Source organism: Aspergillus affinis (genome assembly GCF_023601865.1).
Source record: "Aspergillus affinis strain CMG 70 chromosome Unknown NODE_35_length_286873_cov_86_307686, whole genome shotgun sequence".
NCBI classification, from domain to species: domain Eukaryota; kingdom Fungi; phylum Ascomycota; class Eurotiomycetes; order Eurotiales; family Aspergillaceae; genus Aspergillus; species Aspergillus affinis.
Window position 1 is genome coordinate 193,440 of NW_026515816.1, and position 16,075 is coordinate 209,514.

Below are 16,075 nucleotides of genomic sequence, written 5' to 3' on the forward strand. Positions count from 1 at the left end.
CTGGTCACCGGGGGCTGTGACTGTAAGGCTGTGTTTACACCGTACGGAGTATGTACAATTGTATCCGTACCCTGTACATGTAAATCCTACCGTGGAAGATCAGGTCGGATCTATGTTTAATCACGCCATCCTGGCGCTCCCCCCATTTCCCCGGCGCTCACTCATATTGCCCGTCTTCTCTTCTGCCCCTCTTGCCATGACAGCCCTACCGCTATTTCGCACCCCGCCATGTCAAACTCGCCGCAGCCTCGATTCGAAACGCTACAACTCCATGCCGGGTGATTGGATCCTTACCCTCAGGACGGCGGAATTCGCGTGCTAACCGGCTTCTTTCAAGTCATGAACCTGACTCGGCCACCAATTCCCGGGCAGTGCCCATCTACGCGACTACGGTAGGCATGCGCCGGCCAGAGTACTCCGCGGCTGAAACTGACGGTCTATGCAGTCGTACCAGTTCAATGATTCGGCACATGGGGCCAGGCTCTTCGGCCTTAAAGAGTTCGGCAACATCTACAGTCGAATCATGAATGTGAGTCATGGTGGAATCTGGGCCCCGTTTCCGGTTGACGCGGAGTTGCTCACTACCACGTCTTCACTAGCCGACGGTGGATGTCTTTGAAAAACGAATTGCGGCCCTGGAAGGGGGAGTGGCGGCCGTGGCAGCCTCTTCGGGACAGGCCGCTCAGTTCATGGCAATCTCGGCGCTGGCGCATGCTGGCGACAACATCGTGTCGACCAGTAACTTATACGGCGGCACGTATAATCAGTTCAAGGTCCTGTTCCCGCGGCTGGGAATCACCACCAAATTCATACAGGGAGAAAACCCGAGTGACATTGCCGCTGCCATCGATGACCACACGAAGGCCGTCTACGTCGAGACAATCGGAAACCCTCGGTACAACGTACCTGACTTCGAGGCAATTGCCAAGGTCGCTCATGAAAAGGGCGTTCCGTTGGTGGTGAGTACCAACGATGACCAAAACGAACGTGGCGGCCTACTAACCCCCTCTGTCCGGTAATGGCTAGGTCGACAACACATTTGGGGCTGGCGGTTACTTCTGTCGTCCCATCGAGCACGGGGCCGACATAGTCGTCCACAGCGCAACCAAATGGATCGGGGGCCACGGCACCACCATCGGCGGCGTCGTGGTCGACAGCGGGAAGTTTGACTGGGGCAAACACGCCGCCCGCTTCCCCCAGTTCGTCGAGCCCTCCCAAGGCTATCACGGCCTGAAATTCTGGGAGACCTTCGGTCCGCTTGCGTTTGCGATCCGGGTTCGCGTGGAAATCCTCCGCGACGTGGGTTCCGCGCTCAACCCCTTCGCCGCGCAGCAGCTCTTGCTGGGGCTGGAGACCCTCAGTCTGCGTGCCGAGCGCCACGCAGACAACGCACGGGTTTTGGTTGACTGGCTTCGGAACAACGAGAACGTAAGTTGGGTCTCGTACCCCGGATTAGCAAACCACCCCAGCCACGAAACCGCCCGGCGCTATTTGCCGCGCGGGTTTGGCGGTGTTTTTTCCTTCGGCGTCAAGGGGGGCGCGGCGGCCGGTAGTCAGGTCGTCGACGGCTTCAAATTGATCTCCAATCTTGCCAAGTAGGTTTTTTCCCCCTAGTCCGCGATTTACTGGCGTGTGTGATTGCAGAATATCCGACTAACCGGGACCGACGCAGCGTGGGCGATTCCAAAACGCTGGCCATCCACCCTTGGTCAACCACGCACGAGCAGCTGACGGAGCAGGAACGCCTGGATTCCGGGGTCACTGAGGACGGGATACGGATATCGGTGGGCACCGAACATATCGACGATATTATTGCGGATTTCACCCAATCCTTCCAGGCCGCAGGGAGTAAGTCAGTCTGAGTAGCCAGTAGCCACTGAGCCAGTAGGTTCGATCTTGATTTTTGGGTGGGGGTAAATTAACAGAAAAACGTTAAAAAAAAATCCCTAAAATGTGGAAACGGATTCAAAAACCGTAGATACAAAGCTTAAAGGTGTAAGTGCAGCGTTCACATGAAACCCCGGTCATGAAGGAAGCAGGAGAAACGTTGAATTGAATCCCCCTCGGCATCATCTGCCCCAAAGTTAAGGGGAGCCCGACCTTCCCCCCGGACGGGGAAATGCCGAGGTTCGTTTTGTGTCGCGTGGAGGCGAAAGCCAACCGTCCGCCAGTCAGCGGCCTTCCGGGACCCGCATGCTTTGCATAAGTGTTGATTATTGTCACGGAGTCGCCGGTCCATGTCTTCATACTTACCTCCCCTTCCTTCTCTTTTCTTTCTCTCCCTCCCTCCATCCCTCTCTTCTACTGTCTACCCCCCCTCGCTTTGAACACGACTCGTCATCTGTCGTTACCTACAGAGTTGTGTTGATCGGTGAGTTCGCCTGGAGTTCTGCGCCTTCCCCCCCCCCAAAAAGCTTTGGATGGACTCTGACTGACTCGGCCGTCTCTGCGATAGATTATGCTTTTCGCTCAACAAGCGCCGCATCTCGCTCGGGCGGACGAGCTGAGACAGGAGCCTCCGAAAGGAACTCCTTACTCCGTCGGCCTGCCGGGAACCGAAAAGCCCGGTAGGAGCAAGATCTACCGCGCCCACAGCGCCCAGAAGGGGCTTGTGAAGACGTTAGATCCGCAGGTATGTGCATAGCCGGCACCGCCTGGTGTATACTGTATATTGGGCCCCCGTGTTAACCGACACCCCGTCTCCGCTCTCCAGGTCCTCACCGCACACGACGCATTCGAGTCAACCGCCAACCGAGTTCCCAAAAACCACTGTCTCGGATGGCGCCCTTATAACCAGGATACCAAAACTTTCGGCTCATACCAGTGGATTGACTACCAGACGGTCCAACAGCGGCGGGCGGCCTTTGGTGCCGGCCTGGTGGAATTGCATCTGAAGCACGACTGCCACCGTCCCGGTCAGTATGGTGTTGGTCTGTGGTGTCAAAACCGCCCGGAATGGCAAATTACCGGTATGATTCCTCCCCTTAAACTTCCTTCTCCCCGATAACGGCGTGGAGCTGAATTTGGCGTCGCAGACCTTGCGTGCATGTCCCAGAGCCTCTTTTCCGTATCCATTTACGACGTTCTGGCCGCGGATGCCACCGAGTACATCATCAATCACGCGGAGCTTCACTGCGTCGTGACCTCGCTGCCACATATCCCCACGTTGCTCAAGTTGAAGCCTCTGCTGCCAAATCTGAAGATCATCGTCAGTCTCGATCCCTTGGACGCTGGTGAACAGGCCGGCCATTCGAAGCGGGCCCTCCTCGAGTCCGTCGCTGCCGGACAAGACGTCGCCATCTACACGATGGATCAGGTTGAGGAGCTGGGCGCTTCCGCCAATCGTCCTTGCAAGGCCCCCTCGCCTTCGGACATTGTCACCATCAACTACACTTCTGGGACGACCGGACCTCCCAAGGGAGTGGTTCTGACACACGAGAATGCCGTGGCCGCCACCACGGGTGCTCTGGTCACGGTCGAACAAGCCAAAGGCGATACGATGGCATCGTATCTTCCACTTGCCCATATCTACGCACGTTTGTCGGAACATGCGGCCTTCTGGGCCGGTGCTCGGATTGGGTACTTCCATGGCAATATTGTGGAGCTGGTTGACGATCTGAAGATACTGAAACCTACGGGGTTCATGTCTGTGCCTCGTCTATACAGTCGCTTTGGAAACGCAATCCGTGCTTCGACCACCGAGCAGCCCGGTTTCAAGGGCGCGCTCTCGCGACACATCGTCTCGACCAAGATGGCAAACCTGAAAACCTCCGATTCTTCCAAGGCTTCCGTAAACCACGCTTTGTACGATCGCATCTGGGCTAAGAAGGTCGCTAGCGCTCTGGGTTTGGAACGCACGCGAATCATGGTTTCCGGCTCCGCGCCGCTGGACCCTTCCCTGCACGACTTCTTGCGGGTCGCTCTCGGGGTGGATTTCGCGCAGGGTTACGGTCTTACCGAAACCTACGCCATGGCTTGCGCTCAGGCCCCCAATGACCTCACTGCCGGGAACTGCGGCCGGCTCGCTCCCTGCACGGAAGCTTGTCTGGCCTCTCTGCCCGACATGGATTACTCGGTCGATGACAAGCCGTACCCTCGCGGCGAACTGCTCCTCCGGGGCCCCAATGTTTTCCGCGAGTATTTCAAGAACCCGGAGGAGACCTCCAAGGCGATGACGGAAGACGGATGGTTCCAGACCGGCGACGTTTGTACCATCGACGAAAAGGGCCGCATCGTTATCATCGATCGTCGGAAGAACGTTCTGAAGCTGGCCCAGGGCGAGTACATTTCACCGGAGCGACTGGAGGGTGTCTACCTGTCCGAATTGGGGTACTTTGCCCAAGGTTATATCCATGGCGAGAGCGTTCAAACGTTCTTGGTGGGCATCTTCGGAGTTCAGCCCGACATGTTCGCGCCATTCGCTAGCAAAGTGCTCGGCCGGACCATCAGCGAGGCCGATATCAAATCTGTTCTGAACAACGAGAAGATCCGGGCGGCCGTGCTCAAGGATTTCGAGCGGGTTGCTAAGAAGCACAAGCTGGCAGGATATGAACGGGTCAAGAACTGCGCGTTGATGATCGACCCGTTCACCGTGGAGAACAACCTGCTAACGCCAACGTAAGTGGACTCTGAGTTGCATTACCATCCAGCGATCATCGTACTAACCTTTGCTTTTTTAATCTTCAGTTTGAAGCTGAAGCGCCCTCCAGCTGCAAAGCAATACCGTGCACTCCTAGATGACCTCTACACCCAGGCGACGGCGGAGCAGTCTAGTCCTCGGGCCAAACTGTAGACACACGAGTTTCCTTTCGATATATATACATATATCTATATTTACTTATTTATTTCTGTGATTTTGTTTATATTATAGAGATTGTTGGGAAATGAGAAGGGAGGACAACTTTGACAGGCGATGTTGTTGGGTCTCTGTATGTGTTCAATGTACATACCTACTAACTAGTTACCGTTGAGCGGAGACACTGAGAGGGATCTTAAACCCTAGTTCTATTTCGAATACGTATCATCAATCGTGAAGATTATCTTTTCCATAAGCTTTCTGACTCCAAGCGATTGGAGGCTGAAGGCTCAAGGCTGGATATTGGTGTAGACACGAAGGGCCCGGTCGGGGTTGCGGCCGAGACTGAAAGGTAATGCCGCATGTACTGGGGACTTCGAACCGCCGCCGTCTTTTCTTCCATCTGCTCTCCCTCCACGCCGGACTTCCTCACCAATCTCCCTTGCGACCCTTGCGACCCTTCAACCCGTTCACTTCTACCATCTAAGGAACGATGGGCTCACCGACTCGCTTTCTGCACGTATTGCTGCTTCTCGTTGCCGCCACCGCAACGCTGGTAGCTTCAACCCTCACCGTCACCATCCCCCCTTCGAATCTGCTCCCCAACCCCAACGCCCTGCCAGCCGGGACACATGCCACTTTGACCTCTCTCCCCTCGTCCGAACATCTTAAAGAGGATGCCGAGTCTGTCGCCCACCCGCTGAGCGCCTCATTGACGCGCTCCGCCACCTTCGTCTTCCGGTCCCTCCACTCGTCCAAGCCCCAGTCCTACTTGCTCGATATTCGGTCCGCTGAATATGTGTTTGTCCCCTATCGCGTCGACATCTCTGCCGACGGCATCGTGCTGGGCATCTGGGAAACGTTCCGCGGAAACCCTTGGGACAATCGTGGGGCTGAGAAGTTTGTCGTCGATGCGACGGCCACCGCCTCGGGTGATGTGACGGTGGAAGCCAAGTTGCTGACAAGGAGGGCTTTCTACGAACAAAGATCTACCTGTGAGAACCAAACACCTCCTGCGGGTTACGCCGACTAGTGAATATATATCCATGCCGGAAGCTGACGGATTTGAACTCTCGCCTTCCCAGTCTCCCCTCTGGCCTTGTTCAAGAACCCCATGATCCTAATGGCCTTGGTGGCCTTGGGTTTTACATTTGGAATGCCGAAATTGATGGAAAACAGTGAGTTCCTCTTTCTTGGGTCTCCTTGTTCTCTGGCCCGTTCAGAGCCCGTCAAATACGTTTTGGGATGTAGCCTTGCTAACGAAGAATTTCACCCTCTGTAGTGGACCCCGAAATGCGTGAAGAATTCGAGAAACAATCTCGCAGCTCTCCCATCTCCGGAGCAAATGCCATGGCTAGTGGCGGCGGGGTCCCGGGCAATTTCGACCTGGCTGGATGGATGGCCGGCGCAGCTCCCCGAACGGCGGCGGGTGCGGAGACTGCTGCAGCCCCAGGCGCATCGACTGGCCGAGACGGCGGCGACTCTACCCGCAGGCGCAAATGAGTGCCGGCTGGAGATCGAGGGCTGAAAACTTGGCTTCATCCAGTGTCGATTAATCTGCAGCAAACATGTCTTTTTACCTGGCCAAGAAGATTTGAAATATTAAGCATATATACCAACCACCCAACCGCTATTCCGCGCGTGCGACATTATTTGAAGAAAGAAGGATTCCAAATTTGAGGGATAAAGAGAAAAATAAAAATCCAAAATCATAAAAGACAGAGCCTCCCTCCCCACCCGATTCATACTGATACAAATCTTTCATTCATAGCATTTCGTGAGTCCGTTTCAAGGGCTGAACAGACGGCGCAGGATTAGAAGTCGCCGCCTCCAAAATCATCGCCGCCGCCATAGTCATCACCGCCGCCATAATCGTCATAATCATGATGATCCTCAATTGCATCTGCTAGTAAAGCACCGCCAATCAGCCCTCCACCCACACCCAAGGCCGCAGCACCCGCAGTTCCCATCCCCATTCCCGAACGGCGCGGCGGTTGTTGTTGCATCGCAGGCGGGTAATAGCCCCCCTGCGGCGGATACCCTGAGTATCCATACCCGACAGGTTGGGGTGGGTAGCCACCGTACCCTCCTTGAGGATAACCATATGCCGGCTGCTGTTGCTGGTAGGGCATGGGTGGAGGGGGTCTTCCAAACCCGGCGCCACTGCCACCACCACCGGCACCGGAGGACTTCCCCATCAACTTACTCAGGAAGCCTCTGCTGCGCGACTTCTGCTCCGGTGCAGTATTCTGCACGGGTGTTGACGCCGCAGAGCCCCGCTGGCTTGATGGCAGCGGCCGCGAAGCTTCCGCGTAGTAGTCCGCCGCGGCACCAGGGTCTTGGTTGCCGGGGCTGTTGGCTCGGGCCTGCGCCTCTTCTTCGGCCTGTAGTCGAGCTGCTAGGCGAGCGTCGCTATCTAGAGTGCTGTTTCCCGGTCCCGGGTGGTTGTATGGGTTATTAGATCCCAGCGACTTCTTCTCGTCCACCTTGGCAACCGCTGCAGAGGAGTTCCCGCCCGGTGCCGAGTCATTGTAAGACGGCGGCGGCTCACTCGGGCCCCCGTGTAATTTTTCTTCTGAGGGACTGGTCTCGGGACGTTCCCATTGGGATTTGCCAGTGTGCAGGTTTACGAAAAACCTAGGGCAATCGTTAGCAAGCCGGCGCGGGTCCCCAGGGCGCCGGATAGGCCTTACCATTGCTCATACCGGGGCTCGAATTGAGCCTTCCATCCTTCCGGCACAGATGGAGGCGGAGGCCCAGGAGGCGGGGCGAATGACATCAGTGCTTTTCTAGACGAGGCGAGGGATCTTCTCAGGATTCCCCAAAAATTCTGGCAGGTTTCGGGGGTTTGTATTAGGTGCGATTAGAATGGATGCGCGTGCTGGAAACGGCGACGAAAATATGTCTGGGAGAAGGGAAGGAAAGAGTCTTCTGGGGTAGTCAACTGCCTAATATATCATTGCGTGTGTAAGTCAGGTACACAATAACTTACCGAGTCATGTATTGACGAAACCGGTTAGTGCGGGTAGCCACCGTGGCAGTGCCCGTCCACGTGATGGTTGGCTCCGTCATTTCCGATGTAGGTATTATTATCTAGTAGTAGAAAAGTATGTACAAGACACATCCCCGTCACCGAGCTGGCATGAGTCCATATCCTTGCAGAGTCCCTCGCCCCCGCCCCTTCCCTAAACTGCATCATCATGAATGTTCGGATCAATCGTGTGGCTTGGTGGCCACCAAAAATCCTCACATAGTGTCTCTTCTAGTTCTTCGGCACGCTCGTTCTCCAAACTGTCAACTCTGTCAAATGTAAAATGGTCAGGAACACGACCGAGTTCCATTCCAGGCGGAGCGTCTGCAAGCGCCTCTTCCTCGCTATCAGTATCCCCAGTAAGGTCGATGATGACACTTTCCATGTTCACAATTAGAGGCTCGCTTCTCCGTGCCTTTGCTCGCCGCTTGAGCTCACCGGAGGGGACCGTCAAAGAACGAGCATGGTCGTCGTCATCGCTGCACAGATCGATGAAATTATGGGTAAATGCAGTCCGGTTCATGGTGGTTGCGGAGTCGTCCCTCTTTCTCTTGTTCTCGTTTTGTCTCTGATTCCGGATACGGGCGAGTTGAATTTGTGCCTCGACGTCCCTTCTAGATTGTTCGTCCAGCCCGCTGCGGTACTTGATGGGGGTCCCGTCAAGTTGACGAATCTGCAATTCCCTCCTGAGCTGCGTTCGCGCAATATTCTCGCACGTTGTCCCTTCCGGTCGAGCCCAAGCAGCAAAAGGCCCGGTGTAATGAGGTCCTTGTCCAACTCCATATACAGGGTGCAAGGAAAGCTGACCAGATGCTAACAAATTGCGTCCAGCTTTGACACCTGACTCGGGCTCCGTCTCGTAATCCTCATAGGCCAGTTGAGGAGCACTTTCGAATGTGAACGACCTTTCGTCGGTGTTGAAAAAGGGCCCCGATGACAGCACATGAATGCCGCCAGCAGCATCCCCGACCAAGAGGTTTGATTTATCCTCTGATAACGTTGCACATGTTATCTCTTCTTCCAGGCTAGCTATATCGTCAACAAGTGCATCCTCCGGAGATTTAAGGATATTCCACTTCTTGAGGATGCCGTCTGATGCCCCGGTGTAAAACTGATCGACTTCATTTCCCCAAAATGCCACAGTCACGCCCACATCTGCTTGCTCTCTAGTGAGGGTCTCGTCGGTTTGATTGAGGGGCCCGCCATGCGGGAGCTTGAGGACAAAATCGTTGTTATAGCGATAATCCCAAACATACGTATTACCGTCGGTACAGCTGGCCGTGACATAATTTGAGTTGGTAGGGCAGAACGTAACCTCGTTAATATCCAAGGCAGGACAATCAAACTCGTAAATCCCCATTCTCGTTTTGAGAGGCTCGTAGTGACGGACGACAGACCCGATGTTTCTCTGTGCCGTGGAGCTCCCCGTAACAAAAGCTTCCGAAGTCGGATGCCACTTGATGTCGAAGATGTTTTGGGAGTTAGGCGAAAATGATGGCAGAGGACTCGCCCTCCCTTCCTCAACACGCCAGGCTGCAAGATGACCATTTTGTGGGATCCCATCGTCACTTTCAGCCAAGCCAGCAAGCAGTATGTTCTTAGTGGAGGGAACAGTACCCCATGCTAAAGATGTTGGCACCAGTTCAATGCCCTTCTTACTGACATTTTGGGGAAGCTCAAGAGAAGTGTATGTAGACTCTTTGACATTCCACAATCCAATCTCATGCGTTCCAGTGGCGAGCACATTAGGTTCAAAGGTCGAACGAGCCATGACTAGCACTTTGGAATCATGCCGGAGGGTTTTATAACATGACGCTTTCCCCCCAGCCAAATCCCACAGCTTCACCGTATTATCGTAACTTCCTGTAAACAGAAAGTCTTGGAACCATTGGACAGCCGTGACGCTCATAAAAAGCCGAGTATCAGTCACTGCCCGATTTGCACCTCCAGCCGGTCGAGGGATGCAATGATCGGGGATTTCTTCCAAACAATTTCGGGTCAAATCCCCGAGTAGCAAGTTATTTCTCCGATTATATTCCATGTTGTGCTCATCGCACTGCGCTGTGGCACCAGCTGCAAATCTTGTTCCGTCGGGTGACCACGCCATCGCTACCACGTCATTCGAGGCTCCTTTCCATTTCTTGAAGGGTCTGAAGTTGCTTGCAACATCAGAGTTGATTTTTCTGCTCACGCTGCATCCTAATTCTCTACTTTGCAATAATTGGGCAAACCTTTGAGAGCTCCCAGGAAGCCTGCCGTCTGGTGGCGAAAGTTTGGTAGGAGATGCGATGGCCTTCACGACACACGGAATTGACGGGAGACACCCATTCTTAGCGTCCTTGAGAAACGCATCAATGTCCCTATGGTGGCGCCGGTCGATTTTCAAAGCACACTGCAGACAGGCGGCCAATCTGTGAATTTCCTCGATCCGGTAATCACACTGACCGCCACAGCTTTGTTCTCCTTGCTCTAAAGTTTCTGCGATTAGGCTTTTGGCATGAATGAGCTCCTTCTTGCCCGGGGATTGTAATAGTTTCAGAATCGACGTGCTGTCACCATGGACTCCTTGGCTGGTGAGCACATGGGAAAGTTTGTATAACCTTGATAATTTCCGGGTTATTTCGTCAGGCACGGTGCAGCCGGACAGGGCTAGTGTGATCTGATCAACAAGTGATAGTTCTGAGTTTGCAGTACATTGTAAGCCGTGAAGTGACATCAGCTCTAACACGGATTTCATTTCATCTTCACCAAAGTCAATGTGGAGAACCGTCTCGGGGCCCTTGATTCTCCTTCGAGCATAATTTGCAGGGTTCAGTTCTCTCGAGTAGCGTGCTTGCTCCAAGTCTTGAAGCTCAGCCATTGTTTTGAAGCGCGACTTCACGATTTGCAGTCCTTGCGAAGAGAAGATTGTGTGCATGTGACCTGGGGACTTAGCATCCCTGTCAAACGCCCTGCATTGCGAAACTGGTATCGATGGTGGGACTTGACTATGATCTGATTCTTCCTCAGAAGATAGACATATTGGCTGGAAATAATTGGTAGGCCCGGATTTAGATCGACCGGAGCGCCGTATTCTTGATATGTTGTGTCTATCCTGGTTATTCTCCAAGTCCGATTTGGAAGTCTGCTTTGGTGAAAAGGAGCTTCTTCGGCCACTTCTAGGCAGAGCAGCTGTGCGTTCATGGCTAGTTTTCAGGCGTTCCATCGAGGGATTTGGGTGTGTAGAAAGCTGGCGCTCAGGGCGACAAGCTGGGCGGTTTGAGACCTCCTTGGATGTCGATTGTTGAGCCAAAGCGTTGTGTTTTCCCGGCTTCCTCTCCGGCGTGAAATTCTCAGAACTCGCACATGCTGTTTGTCGTGGAATGGGAGAACCAGAGTCTTTCTTCTCCAAAGAACTAAATGTGTTATGCGAAATCGCACAGCCTTCTGAGCCACCACCGGCGTCATAATTCTGAGACTCTTGGGTCTTGTGGGGTGAGTGCTTCATGAATTGAGACAATAGGTTCTTAGCCTCCTCAATTATCGAGGTACTTTCAGGTTCCATTTGCCCAAAGTGAGGTGAGGGTCCTAAGCCAAAGCCTCGGCCTCTCATATTTGAATGTTCTTTAGACATGCTTATTGGCATATGGGAACTGGTGGCCTGGATTTATGCTCAGACAAACATGAGAAGAGGCCCAATTTCACCACAGAGTGTAAGAAAGATCTGATTGAAATCTGAGCATCAGCATCACATCGAACAAAACACGAATGAAGCAATGAGAGGACCATACATAACAGATCTTAAAAGAATTTGTCTCTTATTGAATGTTTTCCACGTCTTGACGTTATACCCGACTCTAATCAATTGGCTGACAAAGCTCAGAAGGGCAGCAAGGCTGGATTATCCATACCTCAGTATTAGTTGAGTAGAAATCATAAGATAGGCCTGCAGCATGAAGTGACGAGAACGGATGCCATTTCCAAAGGGAGGATTTGATTCGTGGCTATTCTTGGAGCTGCTGGAGAAAGAGGGCAGATTCAAGGCGATGACAACCTCTCTTTGAGCACAGTCCGCCGAGGTTCTTAGTGACGAGAATATAAATAAATTGCGTCTTCCAGGTCCTCAGTAATGGGGAAGTGAGAGCATAGAAGGAAAAGGGAGGCGTCGGAAATAATAGATCTTATTGATCATTTCAAAATTTAAGTTGGAATCTTGAACGGCCGTCCAGTCTAACTCACAAATAATCCCAACCTAGCTAGGTAAGCTGTAGTCAGACACTTTGGTGGCTTGCAAATTCTGAAAGAAGACCATGAGGCTTCAGGCAAGCAGTAGCTGTGAAGGTGGTAGAGGTGAATGTGAGGTGAGGATCTGGTCAGTATATAAGTTGCTTGGCAACCACAACGCGTGAATCGCGATCCTCAAGACGTGTTTCTGGGTAGGTACTTAGAGCCTAAAGCAGTAGGCGGTCTAATGTTACCACCCGGCTTCTAACTAGTCAGCTGACTCCTACTCCTACGCCAGTTATTCCGTACGAAGGGTATAGTGGCCAACCGACAAAATCAAATTCTAATTATAAATTCTGCCAGTAGTAGTGCCTTATACCACTAACTAACTTAATCTTATTACCTACTTGGTAGAGCACCCACCTACACAATCTATCCTACCTATTCTACCTAGTACCTACTTTATTTTTATCTACGCTACTTCCTCTAAAAATAAATAATTAAATATTATCCTCTTCATATAGTTGTTACCTCCTGAAGCCAGGGAGTTTCCCTGTACGGGGGAACGTTCTGGTTAGTATAGGATCAACGGATCCTCCGCGGTAGGCATCCAGGAACATTCCTAGGTATCCTGCAAGCATTCCTGCCTGAGGCAAAGCCCCAGGCAGTATATAGAGGCCCTGGATCCTCCCTCCTAGAGAGCCTTTCCTCCCTATGGGAAAATTCTTTGACTACGAGTCATAAACAAACTTGTCTTTTACTAAGCTCCTTTGTAGACCGTCACAATAGTTAGAATTTTACCTGTTAATTTAGCAATTAAAGTAGAAGAGTGAGTGAATAAAGCAGGTAAAATAAATCGTGTAGACAGGATAAGCAGGGTACGCAGGGTAGGTACTAGATAAAGGTAATTAGAGAAGAAATTGGGTGTTTATAGCATATAACAATAGTAATAAGGACTATTTATTCCTTTTATAGAGAAGAAAAAATGATGTATCATATTTAAAAGACTCATGCACTGACTTCTCAAAACCAGAAAGCATGACTTCAACCAGATAACCGTTAATGGTTCATCCGACACTTGCCACGGGATGACAAAACGGAGTCTAGAAAGACACTCCATGTTGTAGCCCGGGGATTTGATAAAATTTGGGTGTTTCTACCTGGAAACTTTACCTCTCTTCCGAACGGATACCATAGCATCGTAGAGGACGTCTTTGAACGCAAACAAGAATGCTGCCGTGATAGCACTCTGCGTCACTTTTGGTCCAATCCCTGCAGAAAATCCTAGTGTCATCCCGGGGCTCACTCAGAGACGTAGAACAGAACTCCACTCACCTTTGTACAATCCCACGTATCCTTCCTCTTTGATGATCTTCTTGACGCTTCCATTCAAACTTTCTTTGGGTCCATCCTTACTGGCAACGTGCATCCGACTTTTGACTGTAATGTAGGGATAGGTTAAGGAAGTTGCCAGGATCTTGCCAAGGGCACCCAGATAGAAGGCGTCCTTCGGTGTCATGCGCCTCCGACGCTCCACCATATTTTTCAATTGCTCGAAAATGGTGTATTGTAAGATTGGGTTTATGACAAGGACAAGTGCCGGAAGAACACCGGCAAAGAGAGCCTTCGGGCCTTCTTGTCGTAGCAGGCTTATCAAGGTGGCAATAGTAGACGCCTGCGATCTCTTAGGGGGAGCACCGGGTAACGCCGGCTCGTCTGATTCAGACTTGCGAGCCGTCATTCGTGTGTTCACTACCCAGATTGGGTTGGTGATGAGCACCGTTGCACTTCCAGCAATTGCTCCTGCGATCATTGACTCAATGGTTGTGAGCTTTTTAGCGGCGCGACCGCTCTTCACTGCCGCCTTCTCAAAGGCTGAACGTGTCCATTCGTACCAGTAGTAGTATACGAAGTTTGTGACGCTTATACCAAAGAGCGCAGATTCAAGACCAGAGTAAAGTCCACTAACACCCTCCCGTTGGACGATGCGACGAATAGCATCGGCAGTTGTAGAATGAGCTCGCTTGGATTCGACTTGTGCTCGGGTTGAAAGCGTGATAAGAGGGTATCTGCAAGATTATTCACTTTAGCAGTGCTCTAAAAACATATATCTGGGGGATGGGGGGCGCACGTCAATATCATAGAAAGAATCCCCCCGCCAGCGCCAGCCAATGCATGTGCTATATTATCGCTTTGTTGCGCTGCAGCCGATGCCACTGCTACCTTATTCGCGCCGTCAACTTTTGACTGAGACATGATAAACCAAGAGGTTCAGAAACAAGTATTGAAATGTCCTAGCGAGCCGTTTATCTATGCCGGGATTCGTTGTTCTTAGGAACGAAGTTGAAGTGTCGTCCGGGGGTGAAGATGAGTAGATACCAAGGGTTGAAAGAGCGGGTTTGGGGGTTTAAACACTTTCCATTAAAGTAGAGGAATACTGCAAAATGCGAGGGAAAAAAGAAAGGAAGATAAAAAGGGGCAACTTTGAGTCGGCCAAATCTGCTTGAGCAATCGGGGTACGAGAATGATTCGGCTTTGGCAAGCGGGCGACGATTTCATGACGTTTACCGAAATCTGTGCCTCGGCTGATGTATGGGGAAGAATGCGAAACTTAGGCCCTTTTCAGTTAGATGGGCTCCTCGTTCCCCAACCAGCACTGAGCCGGGGTGGGTTAATTTTGCAGCTGTTTGTATTAGCAGTCCCCGGCTAGATATGCTTACTTCAAGCGCACTTTCACTGATCAGGAATATTTTTAGGATACCGGGGAACCCGCTGCTTCTGTGCAACCGAATCTCTGCTACATACAGGAAGTAACTAAGGTGTGCTCAATACAAGGTATTGTATGTACAGTACTTTGTATGAACGGTATACTTCGGTTAGTTACAGGCAATAACTGTACTATACAGTGTAGGTACTGTACACATAAATTGACATAAATCTACCTAGGTAGGTAGGTACCTAGTACCCTTGCAGGTAAGAAAATACTAAGGTCTTTGTTCGATTAAATGGTCTACCTAGGTACACTTTCCTTTCTTTCTAAACCGTAGGTGTGTATGATATATTTGATTTCAATATCTAGGTACCTATTAGATGGTACAGTATATACATACATACCTACATACCTCCCGTCATATACTTTGTATTAAATGTCTACATACATACATACATACTGTATGTATGTACATCCATGGATATGTAACGTTACTTGGCACATGTGATAGTCATAATCGGTATCATGTGAGTGTCTGATAAGAAGACATCGCTCAAATCTCTCAACTATTCTGCAGACGATGCTTACTTTGTCGACTTGCCTTCTTAGTATTTCAAGTTTTCAGAGCCCAGTCACCTATGCTACATCTGTCCATCTTTCTAGGGCGCTTTTGTTTACGCACCCTCTATCAATGGAATGGCACAAATGAAACCGAAGTAAAATTCATGAGCTAGTGCTAAATATATCACCAGATCAACATGTCGGCGATAGTCATGTTATTCTCCATTACTCAGCCCGGGTAAAGTATACGCAGGAAGTCCCACCAGTTATGATGTACTCGCGCAAACGATATTACCGGAGAAAACTAAATCGATGATGCTGTTTAAAAACGAAGAGGGGGAAAGCACAAAGACAAGATATTGAAGCGCAACACGGAAAAGAAAATTAAGAAACCAGTGATAAAAGAGCAATAAGAAAGAAAAGGAAAGAGACAAAAGAAAAACATGAAGAAAATGAAAATAGGAGATAGCACCACGGTTGTACGCGATATTAAGACAAAATCAACAAGCCGTCTAAGCATGGTGAAGCATTTGTGCTCATCACCGATCGTCGTCCCAGATCTGAAGCATGTCGTAGATACCATCTTTGCCATGTCGGGTTTTGTTCAATGCCATTCGACCAAAGGGGGCTAGCAGATCAGCCAGTGCCTTGGCGGTGTGCTTACACGCCTTCGATGGATTGCACCCTTACGTAGCTCAGATTAACAGGCATTTAGCAGCAACCACCGCCGGATCCAGATTGAACACCCTGGCCTTGCCCAACCTGCACGGTAGGC

At 51.2% G+C, this 16,075-nt stretch overlaps 5 protein-coding genes across 5 annotated transcripts; 2 read left to right on the forward strand and 3 right to left on the reverse strand.

Moving 5' to 3' along the window:
• Positions 1-228: 228 nt before the first annotated feature.
• KD926_006606 (putative AMP-binding enzyme) lies at positions 229-4,792 on the forward strand (the record flags this gene model as incomplete). Its single annotated transcript, XM_053099606.1, has 11 exons — positions 229-278; positions 338-392; positions 446-529; positions 600-959; positions 1,027-1,595; positions 1,673-1,848; positions 1,979-1,995; positions 2,456-2,632; positions 2,714-2,969; positions 3,036-4,617; positions 4,687-4,792. The coding sequence occupies 11 exons, from the start codon at positions 229-231 to the stop codon at positions 4,790-4,792; spliced, it is 3,432 nt and encodes a 1,143-aa protein (XP_052956689.1).
• A 496-nt stretch (positions 4,793-5,288) lies between these two features.
• KD926_006607 (uncharacterized protein) lies at positions 5,289-6,298 on the forward strand (the record flags this gene model as incomplete). Its single annotated transcript, XM_053099607.1, has 3 exons — positions 5,289-5,790; positions 5,881-5,973; positions 6,078-6,298. 3 exons carry the CDS (start codon positions 5,289-5,291, stop codon positions 6,296-6,298), a joined length of 816 nt encoding a protein of 271 aa, XP_052956690.1.
• A 311-nt stretch (positions 6,299-6,609) lies between these two features.
• Positions 6,610-7,867, reverse strand: KD926_006608 (WW domain-containing protein; the record flags this gene model as incomplete). The annotated part of the gene is made up of 3 exons (XM_053099608.1): positions 6,610-7,432; positions 7,489-7,584; positions 7,788-7,867. 3 exons carry the CDS (start codon positions 7,865-7,867, stop codon positions 6,610-6,612), a joined length of 999 nt encoding a protein of 332 aa, XP_052956691.1.
• A 113-nt stretch (positions 7,868-7,980) lies between these two features.
• Positions 7,981-11,370, reverse strand: KD926_006609 (WD repeat protein; the record flags this gene model as incomplete). The annotated part of the gene is made up of 1 exon (XM_053099610.1): positions 7,981-11,370. One exon carries the CDS (start codon positions 11,368-11,370, stop codon positions 7,981-7,983), a length of 3,390 nt encoding a protein of 1,129 aa, XP_052956692.1.
• Positions 11,371-12,789: 1,419 nt separating this feature from the next.
• On the reverse strand, positions 12,790-14,285 carry pmp47 (putative peroxisomal membrane protein Pmp47; the record flags this gene model as incomplete). The annotated part of the gene is made up of 4 exons (XM_053099611.1): positions 12,790-12,830; positions 13,203-13,301; positions 13,365-14,098; positions 14,161-14,285. 4 exons carry the CDS (start codon positions 14,283-14,285, stop codon positions 12,790-12,792), a joined length of 999 nt encoding a protein of 332 aa, XP_052956693.1.
• Between the last annotated feature and the right edge of the window lie 1,790 nt (positions 14,286-16,075).